The sequence below is a fragment of the Pogonomyrmex barbatus genome, unplaced genomic scaffold, assembly GCF_055798465.1.
Source record: "Pogonomyrmex barbatus isolate J1 unplaced genomic scaffold, ASM5579846v1 scaffold1, whole genome shotgun sequence".
Lineage (NCBI taxonomy): Eukaryota > Metazoa > Arthropoda > Insecta > Hymenoptera > Formicidae > Pogonomyrmex > Pogonomyrmex barbatus.
In genome coordinates, this window is record NW_028297098.1 from 12,202,470 (window position 1) to 12,223,217 (window position 20,748).

General features: G+C 39.8%; 4 protein-coding genes across 9 annotated transcripts; 2 read left to right on the top strand and 2 right to left on the bottom strand.

Annotated features, from left to right (window-relative positions):
* Positions 1–205: 205 nt before the first annotated feature.
* On the top strand, positions 206–10,851 carry Unc-76 (fasciculation and elongation protein Unc-76). 2 transcript variants are annotated; one of them, XM_011634631.3, is made up of 9 exons: positions 206–716; positions 2,296–2,548; positions 8,543–8,665; positions 8,866–9,022; positions 9,109–9,217; positions 9,325–9,587; positions 9,742–9,817; positions 9,888–9,953; positions 10,104–10,851. In XM_011634631.3, the coding sequence occupies exons 1-9, from the start codon at positions 611–613 to the stop codon at positions 10,118–10,120; spliced, it is 1,170 nt and encodes a 389-aa protein (XP_011632933.1). In that variant the 5' UTR covers positions 206–610; the 3' UTR covers positions 10,121–10,851. The 2 variants fall into 2 exon arrangements, with proteins under 2 accessions (XP_011632933.1, XP_088933074.1); XM_089076948.1 differs by lacking the exon at positions 206–716 and adding an exon at positions 1,319–1,891.
* A 124-nt stretch (positions 10,852–10,975) lies between these two features.
* Positions 10,976–11,873, bottom strand: LOC105424413 (uncharacterized). Its single transcript, XM_011634630.3, is given in 3 exon segments — positions 10,976–11,156; positions 11,305–11,524; positions 11,629–11,873. Coding segments are annotated over 3 exon segments (471 nt in total). The 5' UTR covers positions 11,796–11,873; the 3' UTR covers positions 10,976–11,072.
* A 145-nt stretch (positions 11,874–12,018) lies between these two features.
* LOC105424416 (HP1 and insulator partner protein 1) lies at positions 12,019–20,479 on the bottom strand. 5 transcript variants are annotated; one of them, XM_011634635.2, is made up of 8 exons: positions 20,412–20,479; positions 15,503–19,610; positions 15,122–15,291; positions 14,866–15,041; positions 14,565–14,775; positions 14,340–14,483; positions 12,514–12,672; positions 12,019–12,423 (listed from the first exon to the last, which is right to left on the bottom strand). In XM_011634635.2, the coding sequence occupies exons 2-7, from the start codon at positions 19,557–19,559 to the stop codon at positions 12,520–12,522; spliced, it is 4,911 nt and encodes a 1,636-aa protein (XP_011632937.2). In that variant the 5' UTR covers positions 19,560–19,610; positions 20,412–20,479; the 3' UTR covers positions 12,019–12,423; positions 12,514–12,519. The 5 variants fall into 5 exon arrangements, with proteins under 5 accessions (XP_011632937.2, XP_011632940.2, XP_011632939.2 ...); XM_011634638.2 differs by having other exon boundaries at positions 15,509–19,610; positions 20,008–20,463; XM_011634637.2 differs by having other exon boundaries at positions 12,019–12,404; positions 20,008–20,463.
* On the top strand, positions 12,949–14,165 carry LOC105424415 (uncharacterized). The gene is made up of 4 exons (XM_011634633.3): positions 12,949–13,167; positions 13,248–13,436; positions 13,523–13,720; positions 13,961–14,165. The coding sequence occupies exons 1-4, from the start codon at positions 13,048–13,050 to the stop codon at positions 14,138–14,140; spliced, it is 687 nt and encodes a 228-aa protein (XP_011632935.2). The 5' UTR covers positions 12,949–13,047; the 3' UTR covers positions 14,141–14,165.
* Positions 20,480–20,748: the final 269 nt, after the last annotated feature.

Sequence of the window (20,748 nt, forward strand, 5' to 3'; positions counted from 1 at the left end):
GAGAATCGAAGGAAAACGGCGAAACTTTGAACGATAGAGTCCCTCCCTGGCGGAGAAAGATGATTCGTGACACAGCGCGCTCAGCCAGCGGTTGCCATGACGACCGGCGATCATCTTCCCACCACCATCCACTGCTTCATCGTAACCCGCCACCGCTAGCACCACCATCGCCCACCACAACCGTGGTCAACGAAGAGCAGCGAAGAGGAGCAGGAGCAGGTTCCCTCCACGTCTCCACCTCAGTAACTCCTCGCAGTCGCTCGCGGTCGGTTCGCTCGTGTCGACGGGGGTTGTCGTGCGCGCGCGCGCGCGTGTTTCGAGGCACGCGCATCTCTGTGTGCATTTGTGCGCGCGCGTGTGTGTGTGTGTGTGTATGTGTATATGTATGCGTGTGTCGTGTGCGCGCGTCGTCGTCGCACCACCTACATGTTTCGGTCGCGTCGTCGACGTCGTCTCGGCTCGCGAGATCTCGTAAGCGAGTAAACGGCGTCCCGAAGCTCCCGAGGCGGATCCTGCGGGGGAAACGCGAAAACGAGACGCACGTTCGGCCGCAGGCGACGCCGAATTCTCCCCCGTCGCTCCGACCCCGGTTACTCCCTCACGTTCAATAATGAGGGACATGGCAGGTAAGATCGCCGAGTTGAAGTTCGAGGCACCCCTCGCGCGCTTCGAGGAGGAGGACACCGCCAGCCTGAAGAACATGAACCTCCTGACAGGTGCGAAAAAAATCGCCATTTATCCACCGTTTCGGTATCGTTCGAGCAACGTTCATCTTGTGCTCCGTGCTCGTCGCACGTGAGACATCGAGATCCTTCCGAAATTAGCGACAAGCGGGCGGAAATGCGACGCGAGACGCGGCTGATGTTATTCCCGCGGCACGAATCGCGGATATCGCGAGCCATGTAAATTCCGCATGCGGAATCGATTCCTTAAATCGCGCTGCGGCAACGCCGAAAACCATCGAAGGAGAAATTTTGATGATCGCTCACAGCGAGAAACATCGCCCGCGGCGGCTACGCGACAATGATGTAATTCCATACAAGGTGTTCCCACAACTCGCGACCTGAATTTTCATTCTCCGAACAGTTCTCTCTTTGTCGTGGGAGTGGAATCGATTTCTCGATTACCACGAGAGTAGATTAGAAAAGGGAAGAAATACACGCGCGACCTCGAACGCGTTCTTTCTCGGAGGGATCGACAGGTGTTACGAGATGTTACGACAACTCTGCGCAATGGAGTCCTCCAATCATGGTTGGATCTGGCCCCTCCCCTCCCCTCCCCCTCCCCCCCCCCCCGCTTTTGGCGCCCACTTTTGGTGCTCGAGGGCATTTTATATCGGGCCAAGTGAAATGGAAAAAACGAAAAAGCCAGATTTACTCGACTCGGGCCGGTCGACCGTGATCCTCACTCCCGTATTTATTTTCGTCGTTCGGTCGCGTCGGCGTGAGATCGTCGCCGGTTAACTTCGCAGTTCGGGATTCCCTCGTATTCATTCCGAACGGCTGTGTCTGGAATACAGCGACGTTTCGAGCCCACAACCGCTATATTTCTCCGTCGACACCCACGATTCCTCGCCGCGACGAGGCCAATTCCAGCGAGGCCATTAATTCTCGCGGCGATAATAACCGACTCTTTCTCTGTCTTCCAGATCGTAAGGATAGACACGGTCATCCCCTTTAGACTCTAAAAAGATAACGTAGTATCCGTCGAGCCTTTAATCAACGGTCACGCTTTAGCCGCTTTGTCTCTTCCGTGTAATTTCGTTTCTGCGTGATTAGACGAGCGTGCGAATTAGAGATCACGTTTCGCGGATCTTTCGAAACGTTGCTCCACGAGATATTCTGCGTCGCAGAATCGGAGCTGGCACGGGAAGAAACGATCGAGGGGATGAGTAGGTATATTTTTATTGGAGCGATGACGAACGCGGTGTTCGTCACATCCGATAACGCTCGATATCGCGACGCGAGGTCGTCGGCGACCTCGGTTCATCTTTGCGCTCCGTCAGTATCAAAGCGCAGCGTACGTCAAGGGGGGGATTAAATCCAGATTGGAGAAACAAACAATTCGCAGCATCGACCGACGTGCCAAAGGGCGACGTACGAGTTAAAGAAGATTGCCAAGAGCATATTTTGAGAGAAAATATTTTGTCTCCTCTTTCTCTCTCTCTCTCTCTCTCTCGAGAGAGAGAGAGACCTGTAGTCGACATGTTCTCAAATTCGCGTAAAACGAGATTTCCTTGAACGTTTCTCTCTCGTCTCGTATTTGCACCTCCTAATCGTCCTCTTGATTCCGCAGAACAATTGCTGGACGCCAGTCTGGATGCGAGTTTCGGCGAGAATTGCAACGCGAACGAGCCACCTACGACACACGAGAATGGCACCGACATCCTTCAGGAAGGAACGTTCAGCCCATTCAGCGGCAGCCTCGAGGACCTCGTCAATACCTTCGACGAAAAGATCACGTCCTGCTTCCGCGATTACGGCACCGATGTGGAATCGCTGGCTCCGGTGCAGGTCCGAACGCAAGAGGAGATCATGAACGAGTGCCAGTAAGTCGTTCACCGCGCGATAATGACAATAATCATCCCAATGATCTCGAAGCATCCATTGAATGAAGGGGATTTATTCTCGCGCACGTTACATACGATGATATCACTTTTATATAATAATTCCTAACAACGGCTTCCGACGTCGTTAAAAATCACCTCAACATCGCGTCAACGAAAACAGCAGTTGACCTCATTGACGTAATTACTTTAATTGACTGCAATTAACTGTATTTGCTGCGGCTGCGGCTGCGGAGTTTCGTGCCTGCGACTGGTGCACGCGAATTTTTTTTTGGTTTTAACCAAAGAGACCTCGGTATTTACCAGGTATATACCGGTTTCATTGCGGATCGACGGAAAATAAATCACGTGTCGACGACGATGTAGGTACACGCACGTCTGAAAATTGCCAGGTAAACGCGCGCGTATTAATAAATCGACGTTTACGTTTTGCGGACTCGCGCGGTTCCGTTTCTTCAGCTCCGTTCGAAAGTGACGATTGCCGCCGCGGAAATAATCACTTATCGCATTACCGTTAACCCGTTTACTCGTCGTAACACGCATACGTAATGCGCAATAACGGAGGGTATTCCCATCCACGCGGAGAGTAGAATGCGGTCCAGTAATCTATCTTGCATCTTGATTATTCCTTGCCAACGACTTGTTCCCCTCCCCCCCCCTCTCTCTCTCTCTCTCTCTCTCTCTATCTCTCTGTCTCTTTCTTTCTCTTCTCTTTCTCTTAAGCGTCAGCAATTTCATTTAATGCTCCGTTTAATGCTGTGCTGCATGTAGTACAAACCCGATTAGGTGCACGGTTTCGCTGCTCATTTATATCGGAGAACAAAGTGGCCTGAGGTAGGAAGAGTCGTTGAATGTAAAAATTTTTAAAACCGTCTTGCTTTCAAATAAAAATGGAATCATAAAAAAAGGTCCAGTGTACACGTATCAATTTGTGGATATTAACGCAATGTTTTTGCCTTATTATTCAAAACAACACGTGAAAAAAAACAAAGAAAGGAAAGGTGAAAAATGGTGAATTTCTTCTACTCGCGACGATACTTGACAGTAATCGATTCCCCGATGGGAGAAGTGTGTCGGCATCGTTAGTACTCTCTACGTGATGTTTATATACGTTGTAGCTTTCTCTCCAAAGTAGCCACAGCGTCGCCGCGTTCTACGCCACAAAAAAACATCTCGAGTATATATGACACATATCGAGTATGAATGCTTCCTCTTACTTCGGTTCTCGAGATCAATCGAAACTATCGTTTACTCGATATTACTTTCTATTCACGAGAATGGTAAATGTTTTGTCAATTAAACACATACAAATAAGTGAAAAAAAAAATAGAACGTAATATAAGTTCTTTTCATGAAGGAATTAAACTAATTAGACGCTTGTCTTAAATTTAGGACATGAAAGCGACTGCAAAGCAACACTTTGACACTTTTCTTTTGGCGTTACAAACTCTAAGAAAAATTCGATACTTATATTTGGATCTTAGTGATTAATGTCTACTTTTTGACTATGATAATACTTAATCTCGTGTCTGACAAATTTCTAGTTAATCTGGTTTATTATTGGTTACATTATGTGGAACGAACGCATATATCATATTTCTAGGTACGACGATATCTTTCAAGACAACCTTGGCAAACATCTCTAGTTGAGACGCGCTGACGCAGGCATGACTCGAGCTATCGTGGACTTAACTTCAACTATAGATTCACGAAGAATATCTGTCGCTTATAATTCGTGGTTTAACCAACGAAAAATTTTCATATTTTCTCAATTTTATCTGTTAAACCTTCATGACATTTACATTTCATCCGGTAGTTTTGTGTTAAATAACAAAATTTTGCGGTTAAGTAGAAAAAAAAGAACAACCAAAAGATATAAATCGAAACGTATAGATAGATAGTTAAATATCCGGAAACACCGTGTGTCGTGCTCGGAGCTCACGGAAAACTTGATGGATTTCTGGCCATTTTGCGGGGTTGTGGTTTCACGCTACGATAGACGATTCCGGCAAATATTTTAGTCGCAGAGTGTAAATTACAGTCGCGACACGCTCACGGACAGAAGGCAAGGCTGCAAGGCACGTTCTAACGAGCACAATCGTGCGGCAGCAGGTGAAACCCAACGAAGCGCGAAATTGTCTCTTCTTCTCTGCGCGCAGCCACGCACAAAGCTGTTAAATTTACATCGGATCATTCGCCTCGTCGTCCGCCGACGTGCGCAGGTGCTGGTACGATTTTCGATCGGTTCGTTAATTTCTTACATCCCCTTTGTAAGTGCGAGATGATGATGCTTCTGACACGGATGCGAGTAGTGTCGCCGAATTCTTTAAATTGTTTCTTGGTTTTTATATTTTTTTCTGGTTTACCGATGAAAAACATATTGCATTTTGCATTGGAATCGCGAGAAGATTTTGATTGAAATCAGTTTTAAAAGTTTATGATTACGGAATTTGGAAGAAGATTCACTTCGAATGGAGAAATGTCAGCAACGTAGAACAGAGAAAAATTTTTGAGGAGGCTGAATAAGAAAAGAGCCGCTTCAACAAAATATGACAGCCGTCAGGTCTCTTTTTCTCTCTTCTTCCCCGAGAGATTCGTCTTTTGCGATTCATGGTTCCTCTGGAACGAGCGACTCAAATGCTACACCATTGATCGACATCGATTTCATTTCATGCAGCGTTAGTGAAAGGCCGCCCCGGCGTGTGGCGAGGGTGGCGTTATCCAAATGGCACGTTCTCTCCATTCCGGTGACTAATAAGGTCGTCGACTCGATTGTGATTGCGACAAAGCCACGGTAGCGATGCGAGTGCACGCGTCCGCGAAGCGCTCGCATTCTCCATCGTGCGTTACGCTGTTCGTCGCGATCCAACGCGTTTAAACGCTGCGCTTCCACGTAATTTTTTTAGCCGCACTTTCTAGCGCGAGGCCGAACGCGACGGCCCAAGTAGTCGGCCACGCCGGAAATGCGTGTCGGATATTAATATATCTGTTATCCCGATTGCACGTAACACAGATCATCGCGTGCGACCGATACATCAGCCTTTGCCTTTCGAGGAACCAAACCGGTCGAGAACTTACAAAGCAGAGAAAAAAAAAATTGACAAAGTTACAAACTAACTAAACGTGTAAATTAAGAAATGTAGGAATGTAAAATTGATTTGTTTTCGCTTTCCGGGAGGCGAGGCTCATGTAGAAGTTGATATTTATTTTCTAGAAACGTGATTCACAAGATTTATATGCCTTTTTTTTTACTTGAACTCTGCATCAGGTTTGTATGGATCTGATATATACGGATACTAGAAAGTAAATTGTTTCCTTTACTTGTGTTACTGTATGTTTTGCAAGTGTTTTGATGAAAACTCACGAAAAACGCGTGACATGAAAATTTAATCTCTGTTTTGCTCCTTCGTTCGTATCGAGCTACACCACCCTCGAAACAGAGAGCGAACGTCAATATCGGCGCGCACGCGCCTGATAGCGACAACCACATTCATGGTGTGCTACAAGGGTGAATTTATACGCGGAGGCTATAAAGAGAATTTGCCTGATTCAATTAAAGAGTTTATAATTTTTTTAACGTTCTCTCTCTCTCTCTCTCTCTCTCTCTCTCTCTCTCTCTCTCTCTCTCTCTCTCTTTCGCTTGCGCGGGTTTTGTGGGGAGAGCGAGCGAATTTAAAAGAATCGATAGAAGCCGCTTGCACGAAGTTGTGAAATCTCACTTTTCGAGATTAAAAAGATAATTTTATTGGGCTTTCTTTCTTTCATTCTCTTCTATATTTACTTCTCGCTCGCTGATTCTTGCGAGCGCTCGGAAATTAAAAAGAAACAAATTAGCTTGACAAAGGCTTCGTACGTACCGTGGGGGTATAAAATGTCGGATCTTTTCGATTCGCGAACAACGATGCGCAGGAGTGAAAAACCACTTTACATTAATCAGAGACTCAAGTGGACTGAGTTGACCTCGATTTATTAACCTACGGCATCGGATCGGTCGATCAATGCGCTGACTCTCTCTTTGATATTCATTGCAGTCATTTTTTCATCTTCACGAATCAAGCATGTATTATATGTACACGTACATACGGACTTTGAACAAATAAAATGTTTAAGTCGAAACATTCGGTATCCCTAATACGATACAAATTTCAGACATTTTATTTGCTTGTATATCTCTTTACACAAAAAATTTTTCACAAAAACTCTAAATTACCAATTTATATGTTTTAAATATAAAAAAATATACATATTTTTTTTTCTTGAAATAGAAAATTAAAAAATTACAATTTCATTTTATCAATTGTTAATTTAACAATTTAGCCTCGATAAAGAGAGGCAAGGATTCGTGAAGCTCGCGAAATTAACGAAGGTGAAGTATTTTTCAAGCGATTGCGATTTTCTTCATCCATCGATCGCGAGGGCATTACCGGACATTTGAGAAAAAAAGAAATCATTAAGTAGTTATAATAATTGTAGTATTAGTCATTAACTTAATTATATTTTGATTCCTAAAGACATTACACTCTGTATGAGTCTGATTTGCTATTTTTGCTGTCGGCTCTCACGAGATCACATTGTTCGCAAATTTGTACGCCGTGAGGAGCGGCTTCGTTCCGGCGATCCGAGCGTTGTTCGCATGAAAAATCACTTCCTTCAGAAGACATGGCACGTCATCACCTAACGTCGTTTTGCTTGTACATGATTAAACGTCTTATCTATGCGGTGCGTACACGTACAATGCGTAACGCAGGAAACGCCCACAGTCCGCAATGATTCACGCGGCGTCCTAGAAAATCTGTCGCTCCCATCAACATCAAGAGGGTGTTCTAAATGTGTCTTAATAGGGATGTGTTCCCACGGGTATTATACGGAAACGATATAAAGGCACGAGGTATTAAAGGACGAGAATCCTCCCCTGAAATGAGAAAGCTGTTTCTTACACTGTTAATTATGTGTAGGATGTCCCAAATGTGTTCCTACACATAATTAATTCCACGTTGTGGAACAACACACGTTGGCCACCATTCAATAATAACGTGGCATTATATCATCCTCGTTGGAACATCTGCATTTATTGATCGCGCATTACACGTCAGGCTCTTGTAATATCTCGTAAACCGTGTCCTTCACGCTAAAATTATTCGACACCTCATACGTTCTCATTAACCTTTAAAGAGACGCCGGAAGCTATTGTGACATCTCTATGAACAAACGCTCACTTTATCCGTCATCATACATGTACATATATATATATATATGTGTGTGTGTGTGTGTATATATATACATATATATATATATACATATATATATATATGTATATGTATATGTATATATATATATACATATATATATATATATACATATACATATACACACACACACACACACATATATATATATATATATATATATACAGAGAGAAAGAGAGACGTTAGAAATAACACTTTGAAATATTTTAAGTATTAGAAAAAGATAAAAATAAAAACGAAGATTAAAAAGCTCGTTATCTCGCGCCAGTAAAATGATTAGCGACATTATGCAATTTCGATTAACCGTTTTGAAACCAAAGTAGAAGATAATTCTCTGGCGCGCTAATTCAAGAAAACCGCGCAAGCTCGTTATCGCTGAAGAGAAATTAGCGTTCTACGCGCTTCAAAGATCTTCAAATAAAAAGTTAAGATCAAAAAAAAAAGGAAAAGATGCAAGATAAATAGCGTCGAATCTTATTTGAATGAAAAAAGATTGATGATAATTTAAGGCGCGTTAATCGCCCTCAACTGGAAAAATAGTGTTGAGTAACAGATATGAGTCATCTAAGCGAAGATCCGTATCTATTTATTTACATAGAGTCAAGATATAAGACGATTACTGAGATTAAACAAAAGGCAATTGATCCTTAGCAGACACTAAAAAATCCTTTGCGTCTTAATAAATATATGTGTTCGATATGTAAATATATGTATTGAATTTTCTTGTAAGGATGTGGTGGACGATCACCGGGACTTTTGGGAATATATTACCGATCGACTGGAGCAAATCCTATGCGCGGAAAATGCACATGCCCGCTTTGAATCTGAACGAGGCACCTGCTTCAAGGGAAAGGTAGATACGCTTTAATTACTTGCGCGTTTGGTTATTTGTCAAATATAATTGATTATTGAAAGTTTATTTTGCAACGAATAAAAATTTATGAAAATCAAAGTTTCACGATACCACCGCTTATTAGGGATCGATTTTGTTTATTTAGCATCAGTGCTTATGCTCGTAAATTCAACGTTTTTTTCGTTTTTTGTTCGCCGTAGACCCGAACTAGAGGATTTGAGTAGCGAAGATGAGGCAGTTGCCACAGATTTGGACATGCATGCTTTAATCTTATCCAGCAGTACCGATACTCACAGCCCGGAAGAGCCACTGAAGACCGCCGAGGAAGTTCTTCGCGAGATAGATGACATAATGCAGGTATAATCTAGACGCAAAAGATATCCTTGTTTATGCGATAGTTATCAAACGAGCGATTCATAATTCGCATTTGCATTTTATCGTAGGAAAGTCCATCAATGGAAAGATCACCGGATTCAGAAGGTTCTTTATTGGACAGCGACGAGGCTTTGGAAAGAAGTAGAGAAGTACTTGGATCACCACTTCATGAGAAGAGTACGTTTTGAAATACTAATTATATAATATAGAAATATTGATAAACACGATATAGATATATTATTATTTAAAATAAAAATACATGTCATAAATGAATATGTTTCTAGAATTAAAGCAACTCTCCTCCAGCCAGTTGACTGAACTTTTTGGAGAAATGGAATCCCTGGTTGCAGCCTTGAGCGAAACGCTGATCGCTGAGCTTGCGCTCAGAGACGAATTGGAATACGAAAAGGAACTCAAAAATCAGTTTATCTCTTTACTGTTGGCGGTACAAAATCGACGTAGGCAGCATCACGTTACAAAGAAAAGAAATCAAATGCAAAATGGTACTAGTCCATTGCCACAACATAGGTCTTTGCAAGAGCCAAAGGTAAGGTATATCCCGTTGAGTACATATTTACGTAATATTTTATGTAGCCATTAATTTAAAAAAATTGTTAATAACAAATTGTTTTCACTTAAAAAATAAATTTCAGTAATTTAATTATAATTTAGAGAAAAATCAAAACGTTATCTCATTTCAGTACCTGACGACCGTTATTCCATATCATACAGATAGTGGTCCGCCAGACAATCAAGCTTTGCAAGTACTTATCAAAAGTAAGTTAATAAACTATAATCTTATGTATCTTATAATTACATATATTAATCGTTATATATTCAATCGCAGTATTAAAGGCCATTAGCGAAGATAGCCCAACAGTACCCACCTTGCTAACAGATTATATACTCAAAGGTAATTAGATTTTTAATTTAATTTTACTAAGTTCTATTTAATAATAGAATTAGTAAGAAAATTAATAATTCTTTTTAATTTCAAACATGTTAAAATAATCGATGGATACTAATTTTTAATGATTTTTAAGAAGTACTTACTTAATTTCAGTGTTATGTCCAACTTAAGGCAAAATGTGAAAAAAAAAACGAATGTCAACAGAATACTATGTGCTCTCTTCTTCTTGCCAGTACGCTTTCAGCCGTTATTGTGCCGCATGTTATTGCGTAACTAGCTCATAAGTTGTATTTCGATCACACTCGATTATTGTATTGGCTGTAGAAGTAGATAAGGTCTCCGATATTCTATCTAGTCTTAATTTATACATTACGATATGTATATTACCTGCTTAAGATATCATAAGTATATTTTTAATAATTCGCGTAACGTATTATATTTCTTACTCGCGTAAATTGTCATTTCGCGTCATTTTCTTACGCGCGATTTTCATATTTGTATTGTATTTGTATTGTACATGACTCATACCAATTCAGTTTTGTATTTTTTCTTGTACATATAAGAATCCCGAGGGAAAGCTTTCTCACGCAGAGTCATCGCAAAGACAGCACAGAGCTCCTTATCTAGAATCTTACAAATCGCTACTTGTGTAGATCGATTTCTATTTAAGGAATTCAAATTAGTGTACATTGTTGTAATGCTAGCCAGTATCTAGAGATACTTCATTCACCGATATATCACGCTCAAAGAGTGAAAATCTTGCAGTGTCGGTCAGTTAAATCACTTGCTCCCACTATACGATAATGTAATTGTTCTCACGCAACGCGCAAATGCTCGGGACACTGTGTTTGTTAAAAAAAAAAAAAAAAAAATAAATAAATGATCATTGCTCTCAGATGTATATTTTTAGTAATTTCATTCTATCATTATCCATACCTCGTTATCCTTATACCTCAATTCCTCTATCACTGATATTTTTTTTTTATACACATACATTTCGGAATACAATAAACATTGTATTGTCATTTTAATGTGAGAAAAAGACCAGAAATATATTTAATCTGACGTTACGATTAAATACAATTACAAACGATCATATTAGAATTACAAGAATTTGATCTTTCAACAGTGTCGTACAGGACATTACGGGACTAGACAGATAGGTTGATAGCAACAATCTGACCTTTGACGATACCATTTGTTTGTCTAAAAGTAAGTTATATAATTATACAAAGTATTTATTTTAGAATACAATCTATATCTCAAATTAAATGTGACGATTATAAAGATGGGAAAAATTTTGCTAATTCACTTCAAACATTCACTTTAAACTCGTTCATAAATATATACATACACCCTGTTCGATGTGGCTACGGTTAGGATAGCCAGGATCCCATCTGATTTCACGTAAATTGGCAATTTTTAAAATCGTGACAGTTGAACAATACGTGATCAAGGGCCTCTTTTTGGGACATGTCCATGCTGGCTTACATTCACTAGGCTTAACATACCAAAACTCAGGATCGTATCTGGGATCATACTTGACGCACATAATCGGTTTATTCGGACTGCGTCTGGAATAATGAATGTCTTTTCTTTATTCTTTTCCGATGTCAATTTCTTCTTAAGTTCAACAATTCAATTTGAGCCATTATTTTTGAACACATGTTTTCCTCACAAGGAATCCATCTCTGCAAAGAGACACTTTAAACGTTGCAGCTCTTGGCCTTCGCTACATATTCTATTAGAGAAGCCCCAATTTCCAAGCGCTTCTGCCACGCCAGTGCCATAGCCTCTGGAAAATTCGTATGTGCATGGCAATATTGGCTTTGCCATTTCTTCCATATAAATACTTGTTAATTTTACGAAAATGTTATGTCAAAAATTGTTTTACAGGGAGGCAAATCCTTTAGCTGTTAGCTGTTTAACTGTGAAGTTTGCTGATGTGCAATCTTCGAATTTTTCTTTAAACAATCACGTAGTCTTTGCAAATTCACATATGCGAAATTCACATCTGTGAAATTTATACAATGAATTTGGTAAACGACATAATGTATCAGAAATATAATTTGATTCTTACAATGAATGTATCTTTATTTTAATCTAACAGTAATAACATAATGCGGAAGGATATATGTATAATATATATGTGTATATATGTATGTATGTGAATACGTATAAAAACACACACACATATACATACATATATACATATATTACGTTATAATAAATTTATATCTAAATTATCTAATAGTAAAATAGTCCATCTTTTTGAATGATTCTCAATATTTATATCATATATCTAAATATCTTTTAGCGTGTTGACGTATAATGTTACATCAAAAGTATGTTTTATATGACATATCATTTTGTCATATATAATATATAATGTTTATCTGTATCAGTATTCACAACTGTCATTTCCGATTTTCAATATAGATTGCAGGACCACATCTAAACAGTAATACATGTACTGAAAAATTAATATTCACGCAATAAATAATTATACTAAATTACAAAATATATTAATTGTGTAATAATGAATTTAGATGAGGATTCTTACCGTTGCTTATTGAATTTTTCCGTCAATGTAAGCTTTTATAGCAGTCTGGCATTCCGCAGAGCACCAATGCTGAACCAATAAGTATGTTTCTGATTCAAGCGCGGCGTCTATTTTTTTCCGTAAACTATGACGTAACAAAGCCTTTGTCGCTTCCATGGACTAAAAATAAAATTTTTGTAAAAAATATAATTAATAACATAAAGAATCGTAACTGTAACATATGTGCAAATATAATATAATTCTCTCTTTTTGCAATATCTAGTTTTCTTATTTAATTTGTGTTCATCTTATTTATTAAAATATATATACAATGTTGCGAACAAAACGAATCGTTTCTCAATATTTCGATATTTATTATTTGTTATATCACATCTCTGTATGTTACAAACGAAACAAGGACAATGTCATAAATATTAAAACGTTTCGTAATTACGAGTCATGTGGGAGCAAACGTAGAATTGAGAATGTATTAGCATTATTGCCACTTGGGCTAACACAATCTAGCTTGTGAATCTAGCGCATTCAAGCACGTACATGATTACGAATATGTTTATCAAAACTTGTTTCTTCGTTTCTCTGATAAACGCGAGTGTTAGTGTGTATACGACAATCAACAGTAAGACTTCTAATGTTACATTCAAGTATATAAAGGGAGTTCGTATACGACATTATATTATGTAAATAGATAGTTCTCGCAAATGACAGCATGACATATCTCTATTAAATCAAAACAGGTTGAAGGGGAGAGCGATTTACATCATTGTAAACCGTATGAGGTATGCAACGTTATTCACGATCGATTTTGGATGCCTAGTTTGACAGAGAGATTTTGCCACTGTCCTAATGAAAGGGAATGTCCGTGGCAATGGACGAAAACTTTTGATAATTCAACTATGCTCCTTAATAATAGATCCGTCTTGAAGGTATCAAAAATATACTCAAAAGAAAAACTATTCAGAAGATATTTTTTAACTTTTGACATATCTTGAATAATCATATTGCCTGGCAGTTTTGCACGCAATTAATAGAACTGGAGACATGCACGCATAAACAAGAAGCTGTAATAGTGCATGCGGAAGGTAATAACAGCTATATAATACCGCACAATGTAACAATAAATTGCATATGTCCACAAACGCATTATTGGAAACTGCAAAAATATATATACGAAGAGTACGGTCTTGTTCAAATATTTAGATGTGTTAAGGTATGTCTTGCTTGTGTTATAACATATAGAGATCAAATTGCTCTCCTGCATTTTATAACTTAAAATTTATATCGCACAATTTCAACATTTTTTTATTACATATTATACGCAGTTACTATTTTTTATTTGAAAAAATACTTAAACCACACAATGAAAAAAATTTAAACATAATTAAAAATTTTAATAATATTTTTTAATATACCAAGATCTTATTTATTAAAATGCATATTTTTAACACAGAAAAGGATGTGCGAGACCTTGGACTTTTGTGGCTATATACGATCTGATTTATTTTCGGCATATTATAGATGTACATGTCCAGAAAAGCATTTATGCATTTTTAAGAATAAGACACAGGTAAATGTACATGAATTGCTCTACACCGGGTCTGCTTATATCGCTTATTGCTATCGTTTTTAAATAAACACAAATACTGACATTACAATCTAATGAATATAAGAAAAATTAAAAGAATTCATATTTTGATATCATTTATGTAAACTATCATGTATATATATATATATATATATATATATATATATATATATTATATAAAATATATTTCAAAAAGCTTATTAATTAAAATTAAAGCTAAAGGATATCGTTATTCAAAACTCACCTGTGATGACTGATCACTCATAGCTCGCAGCGATGGTAATAATTCTACTTGAAACCGATCAGGCCACAGAACTCGAGTAACGAGACCGGCTCTTAATGCTTCGCTCGCTGTTAGAGTCCTTCCACCCAAAAGAAGTTCGCTTGTCTATCAAAATGTGTAAATTCATTATTTTCCTATTATCTACTTTTACATTTTTATACGTTATGAGAATTGTTCAGGACTTACAATTGCACTGCCTAGTATATGTGAAAGCGTAAAGATTGCAGCTCCTTCAGCAATTTGTCCTAATTTTCCACAAGGCGTACAGAAGGTAGCCTTATCGCTAGCAATTACAAGGTCAAAAAGAGGTAACATAGTAACTCCAAGTCCAATTGCAGCACCTTGCACGCCAGCCACTATAGGTTTATTAAAAGTAGCCAAACTTTTTATAAAATCCCTGAAAAAAAAAAAACAAAGATTTCGATAAGATATTACATACAAAAGCATATATCAGCCATCTCGTATTTATGCGTGCTTAAATACATACTTGACAGCGTGTGCCAACTCCTGAGCAACAGATCGTCGTTCTTCTTTATTTGCATGCAGTAATGTTGAAACATCGAGACCTTCACAAAAACTTGTACCGGTCGATGTTAACAATACTACCCTACATTCGTCGTCTCTCTTTAATATCGACAGAGCCTCTTTGAATTCTTGCATCACCTAATATGATTAAAAGTAATGCGTTTAGCAAATTTTTTTTACAGTCTATAGAAAGTCTTCAAGTGTACAAATGTACTTACCTGTAATGTAAGAGCGTTTCTTATTTTCGTCGAAGAGGATGGTGTAAGTATTAGTTGTACGAGATTACCATGTCGGCGCACATTTATTTCCTTATTACTAAACTGACTCTGCGTTTCCGCTTTCGTTTTGTTATTATCCAAGTCTAACGTTTTCATGGTACTCGCGTTTACTAGAATATTATGTGTGCAACAATATTTAGCACGTGGATTATTATAAATTATTATTATAAATTATTATTATAAATTATTATTATAAATTATTATTATAAATAAATTACTTTTAACATTCTATCTTTTTTTTTTTTTTTTTTTCACATAAACAAATCGACTATCATAGTTTTATTTTATGCAAAAAGGATATTATCAGAGATACAAATTTACCTTTACCTTTGCTCTTTCGAGTGGTCGCAGCATTTCGACCGGTAGCATTGACGACCGAAAGAGCGGTAGCCGCCTCAGCAAGACAGGCAGACAACTCATCTTCCTCTTTTAAAGAATCCTCAACGTTGTCAGGATGATTCGCTCTAGCAAAAGTTACTTTGCTTTTCATGGCCTTTTTGTTCTTCGCCGTTACTTTCCCCGTTACTGCACCATTCGACGATCTGGTTGTAACTTTACTGGAAACATTGTCTTCAACGGCAGGAATGTTTTCTTGCTGTTTTCCAACCTTGTCGACTTTCCTGATCTCTGATTTCTTGCCAGAACGAACGGCGACAGGAACTTTTTCTTCTGCATTATTAACGATAGCATTACTAGCAGCTGTGACGGTCGTAGTAGTAGTAGTAGTAGTAGTAGTAGCAGTAGTAGTAGTAGCAGTAGTAGTAGTAGCAGTAGCAGTAGTAGTAATAGCAGTAGCAGTAGTAGTAGTAACGGTACTGGTAGCGATAATATCGGTATCAGACTTTTGTACTGTTTTCTTCTTTTTCTTCGCATTATTAATTTTCTCATCTTGCGAATCTCGTCTCTTTTTGGCGGATCTTAAGGAATGAACAGTTCCGTCTTCCATCTTGACGGGCTCCACAGATTTCTCAGGCGAATCAACGCTAACTCGAGGACTTCCAGATGCACTCGAAAACGAACTGGATGAGTGCCGCCTAACGATGATAGACGCGTCAGCTGCATTTCGAATTTTCGCTGGAAGTATAAATTCTGTGGGTGAGGCAGTATTTGAAATTTTTGTCGACGCAGCCTGCTCTAACGTCTTTTTGTCCACGTGAGCATCGGCCAGCTGCATCGACGTTCTCTTCGATCTTGGCGACACCTTCGTAACGCCTGCGATCGTTGACGTACGCAATCGCAACACGGCATTGCGAACTAATTTTTTCCTAATTTTAAGTTCACGTTGCACCTTCTGCAAATCCATCACTTTCGCTCGTGACTTTGTAATAGGAATCAGACGCTTCCTATCCGGCTGCTCTACGTCGTACAATAAATTGACAACACCTTCATCCTGCAGCAATCTATCTATTTCGTTTATATTCTTTTTCTTAGGTTTCACCAGATCACCAGATGGACCCTCAGCTATCCGTTTTGGTGATTTCGAAACAGTTTTTGGAGGCGTCTTCTTCGGTGACGGAGTCAACTTAGTTTTCAACTGAATAGACTTCTTATCAGTTGGCATTTTTTGACGTAGCAATCTTTTGACCACCATTCTTCTTTTGGTGATGGGCCCCTTTTTAGCGAGACCTGGTCTCGATCGTTTCAGAGGAGAATCTTCGACTTTATTCGAAACTGGATCTACTTTATTCTCAGATTGCTTACCTGTTACTTCCTTCGTGACGGTTTTCTCGTTATTTACAGCATCAGCGTCCGTCGCAATATGATTTTCAGTCATCGAGTTATCGTCGGAGACGGACTTTTCTTCCGTTTGTTTCTTATTCATTGAAACCTTGCCCCTGTACACTTTCTGTCTTTTCATCGCGTTTTGTTCGTGTTCCCTCGCTTTTTCGGTAGGTTTGCGCTTTCTACCTGATCTTGACTCTTCTAGTCGTATGCTCATCTCCTGATTTTTTTGGCCGCCCTTTTGTTCGCGTGATGAGGAATGCAGATCAATAATTTCGATAGGTTTTGTATTTGGTTGTGCGTTCTCACTCACTAGCTCTACGTTAACTTCCTTTCGCTCCTGCGTAGCAAGCGGACTCTCCGCGACAATGTTCACATCTTTAGGAATCTTGCTGGGCGCTGCTCGGAACGTTTTCTTTTTTCGTGGTTGACTCTTCTTGGACGGCATTATAGGTAATTCAAGGAGTTGTTTTAGTGCCAATTCTCGTTCGACCGAAGGATCGAGCTTTGGTGGAACGCTTTGCTCGGAGTGTTCCAAGCTTGATGGTGTTTTATTTTCCTCTGTGCGAAAAGGTGGCTTTAAGATAGACCAGTCGGGATCAACATCACCCTCCAAGATAGCCAATAACTCCTTGTTGTCAGAACTGCCATCCTTGCCCGCTTCCGTTGTCGCGTTCCCCGCTGCTGTTTTTCTATCACAGTTATCTGCCACCAGTTGTGCAGCTGTGGAAGAGGGAGATGCTGGCGAGGTGGCTTGCTGTGGCAATGGTATAAGTCCTGGTATTGGATTTACCGGGCCACCCGACAATTTACTAGACAATCTTTGCGTTAATTTTTTTACAAAAAATATATCTGGTCCTGGTGGTGCGTCTACAACAACTTTTTGCTTTTCGCGAAGACGCTCCTTTAAGACTTCTGTCACTTCTGCCGGCGAAGCTATCTGACTGGTTAAATGTCGGGAACGGCTTTTAGGAACTGTGATATCGTGCGACGTTGCGTTAACTGTACGTGCGTCCACGCTTCTTGAAGATTTGCTCGCTACAGAAGAATTTTTTTCACTCTTATTCAATATATCCTTAATAATAGCTTTAGATTTTCTTTGATTTTCCATCTGTTCGGTCGACTGTTTTTTTGGGCTCTCGGTTATGACATCACATGTCCCATCTGCGGTGCGTTCTTTATCTATAGAGGGGACTTTTTCTTGAGAAGTTGCGACTGATTTATTTGAAACTGTCTGGTCTGGCTTAGTCTCGTCTAATAAGCTCTTTAATTCGATCTCCACAGAATCGTGCTCTTTTAAAGTTGATTGTACATCTTCGTCCGTATTCTCAACACCCCAATCATCAAATATATCTTGAATAACGCTTCTTTTTTTCTTCGACGAATCAACCGCGACTTTACAAACAGATGCATCGTCCTCATGCTCAATCGTCTCTTTAACATTTTTATGATCATTTTCAACTGGCCGACTCGTTGGATCGTCTGACTCAACTTCCGTGATTATGATTTTCTCATCTATAATAATGGTAATATTTTCTTTATCGTTTCTCTCGGAATCGATCAAAGTTTTGTCATCAGTTGCTTTTATTTCAACATTTTCATCATTAACACTTTTATCAATCGCAATCTTTCCATCGATTATTTTTACGGAGTTCGCATCACATTTGTGATTGTCTATGTAGCCCGTATTATTTTGCTGTTTATATTGTTCTGCAAGCGGAGTGTCAATAACTTCGGTTACTTCTATTATAGTGTTGTCGTCTTCTTGACTATAATCAATTAGGTCAATTTGATCGTTCCCATGGTCAGATTGCACTTGTTTCTCTTGTAAGGTAACTATTTTTTCCTGGTTAGATTCATTATTAGCATTATTCTCTTCCAGAGTGACAATAAAATTATCCGCCGTTGCATCATTTGCAACTGGTATGGTCTCTACTACTACAACAACCTCGGTCTCTTCTTGTACTAATTTAGTCAGTTCAGTTTCAGTGTTATTTACTATTGAGCTATTGCGGCTACTGTCACTATCGTGTGTTTCCTTGATTATTTCTTTAACCGACTCGTGTAAGTCTCGAGTCTGCTGGCCCCCATTTTCATTAAGTCTAGACTCATCTAGCGCTAAACTCTGCTTATCTATGATATCGGATTTACTCGCGTCTTCTATTATATTACAGCTGCTTTCTAGACTATCTGTTGCCTCTTTATCTTCTTTTATTACTTTAGATTCGGTTATCACATTTAGGCTTTGGTCTTCCTCGTTGGATAAGTATTGCGATTCGTGATTCGAATCTTCTTTTACATCGCAAATCTTAATCTCCTCCTCCTGTTTTAATTTGTCAACTTTCACTTTGGGCTCACTCGATTCAGATTCCGCTTGGTTATTTGCACTGTCGTCAATCTCTTCAGGGGACACCTCGCTGCGGCCTGCATTCACGTAATCATCTGACGCAACTACTACATGAACATTGGTATTGTCTACTGTTAATACAGATTCTGGCGGTAGCTTGCACGGCTTTGAAAAATCCTGGCTATCTTCCGTAACAGTGGCAGCTTCTACATCTTGTTTAGCGATCGGGTCTGCTTGCGCGTCGACATCCGTTGGGGTCGTCTCCTCGACTATCAAAATCTGCATCTGCGACGCGTCTGATTGTTCCATATTGGTAAAGTACCAAGATGCCCCGAGTTTATCATGAAATCATACAATTCCCTGTTTCGCAAAAAAAAAAAAAAAAAAAAAAAAAGAAAAAATATCATGAATAAAAATCTAGTAGATACCCGCGCTAAAGCGTAGTTACGAGAATCATAACCTAGTTAAAATCCTATCCGAAAACCCGCGAATATCCGGTAACCGATGATAAGAACAACGGTCGGTCATACGAATGAGATGAGATGCGAGCCGCGAAGATATCTAAGCGATATCGGCATGATCTGCCGATCTACTCGCACGCGGAAAACGAACGCGGATAGCGCGCGAGCAAACGAGAAGCTACCAGCAAGATCGGCAAATAAACGGTGGCGGCGTCGGTGCCGTTGAATTCTTAATTAAGCGATATCACGAAGACGCGCCGAGAGCGGCCCGAATGCGCAGAATGCGGCTAGCTCACCGTGTAACGGAGAAGCGCTCGTACTTCTTGCATTCCGGTGGGAATCACATGATAACACGCCGGTCGTCTCGTCGATGGGCGGCTGCGCGATCGCGCGCGCGTTAATCCGCAATATCCGCGCCCTCGCGGCGTCTAGTCGATCTCTTGTGGGAAAAAAACAATTATCCCGACGAGTCCAAGCACCATGTTTACAGGACGGGGCCAGGAGCCACGCGCCACGGACGTCAACTTGAGTCAATTTGATTCCGAGGTCCCCTGGTCCTCTCGTCGAATCCCGCGATCGCGTTGTCGCCGACACGTCGCCTCGATAGGTTATCGCGCGCAAAGGACAATACACAAGTCTTCCCTTTCGGCTTTCTGAAACAGTCACGGTTCTACCGTTGATCAACGTACGGGCTGAATACCTCGGAATTGCTACGCTCGCTTCGCTCGCGGCTCGTGCCGTATATATATGCATGTATGTGTGTGTGGTGTGCGACTCTGAGAGCTTTCCACAAGCATTCACAGATACCATGTCATTGGCCGTTGGATAGTGTATTTTCTAAAGCTCTATAATTTCTCTAGTCAACAACCTATCGTGTGACGTTGAGTTTAAGAGTTATCTCGGAAAGCTCCCTCTAATGGCTTCTGCACGCAGGACGCGGCAACGCTTGTCGAGCGACGTAGATTAGACGGTAACCAATTATTGGCTGCGTTTAGCAAAGAAAGCAGCTTTACAACTGTGTAAAAATTTTTAATAAA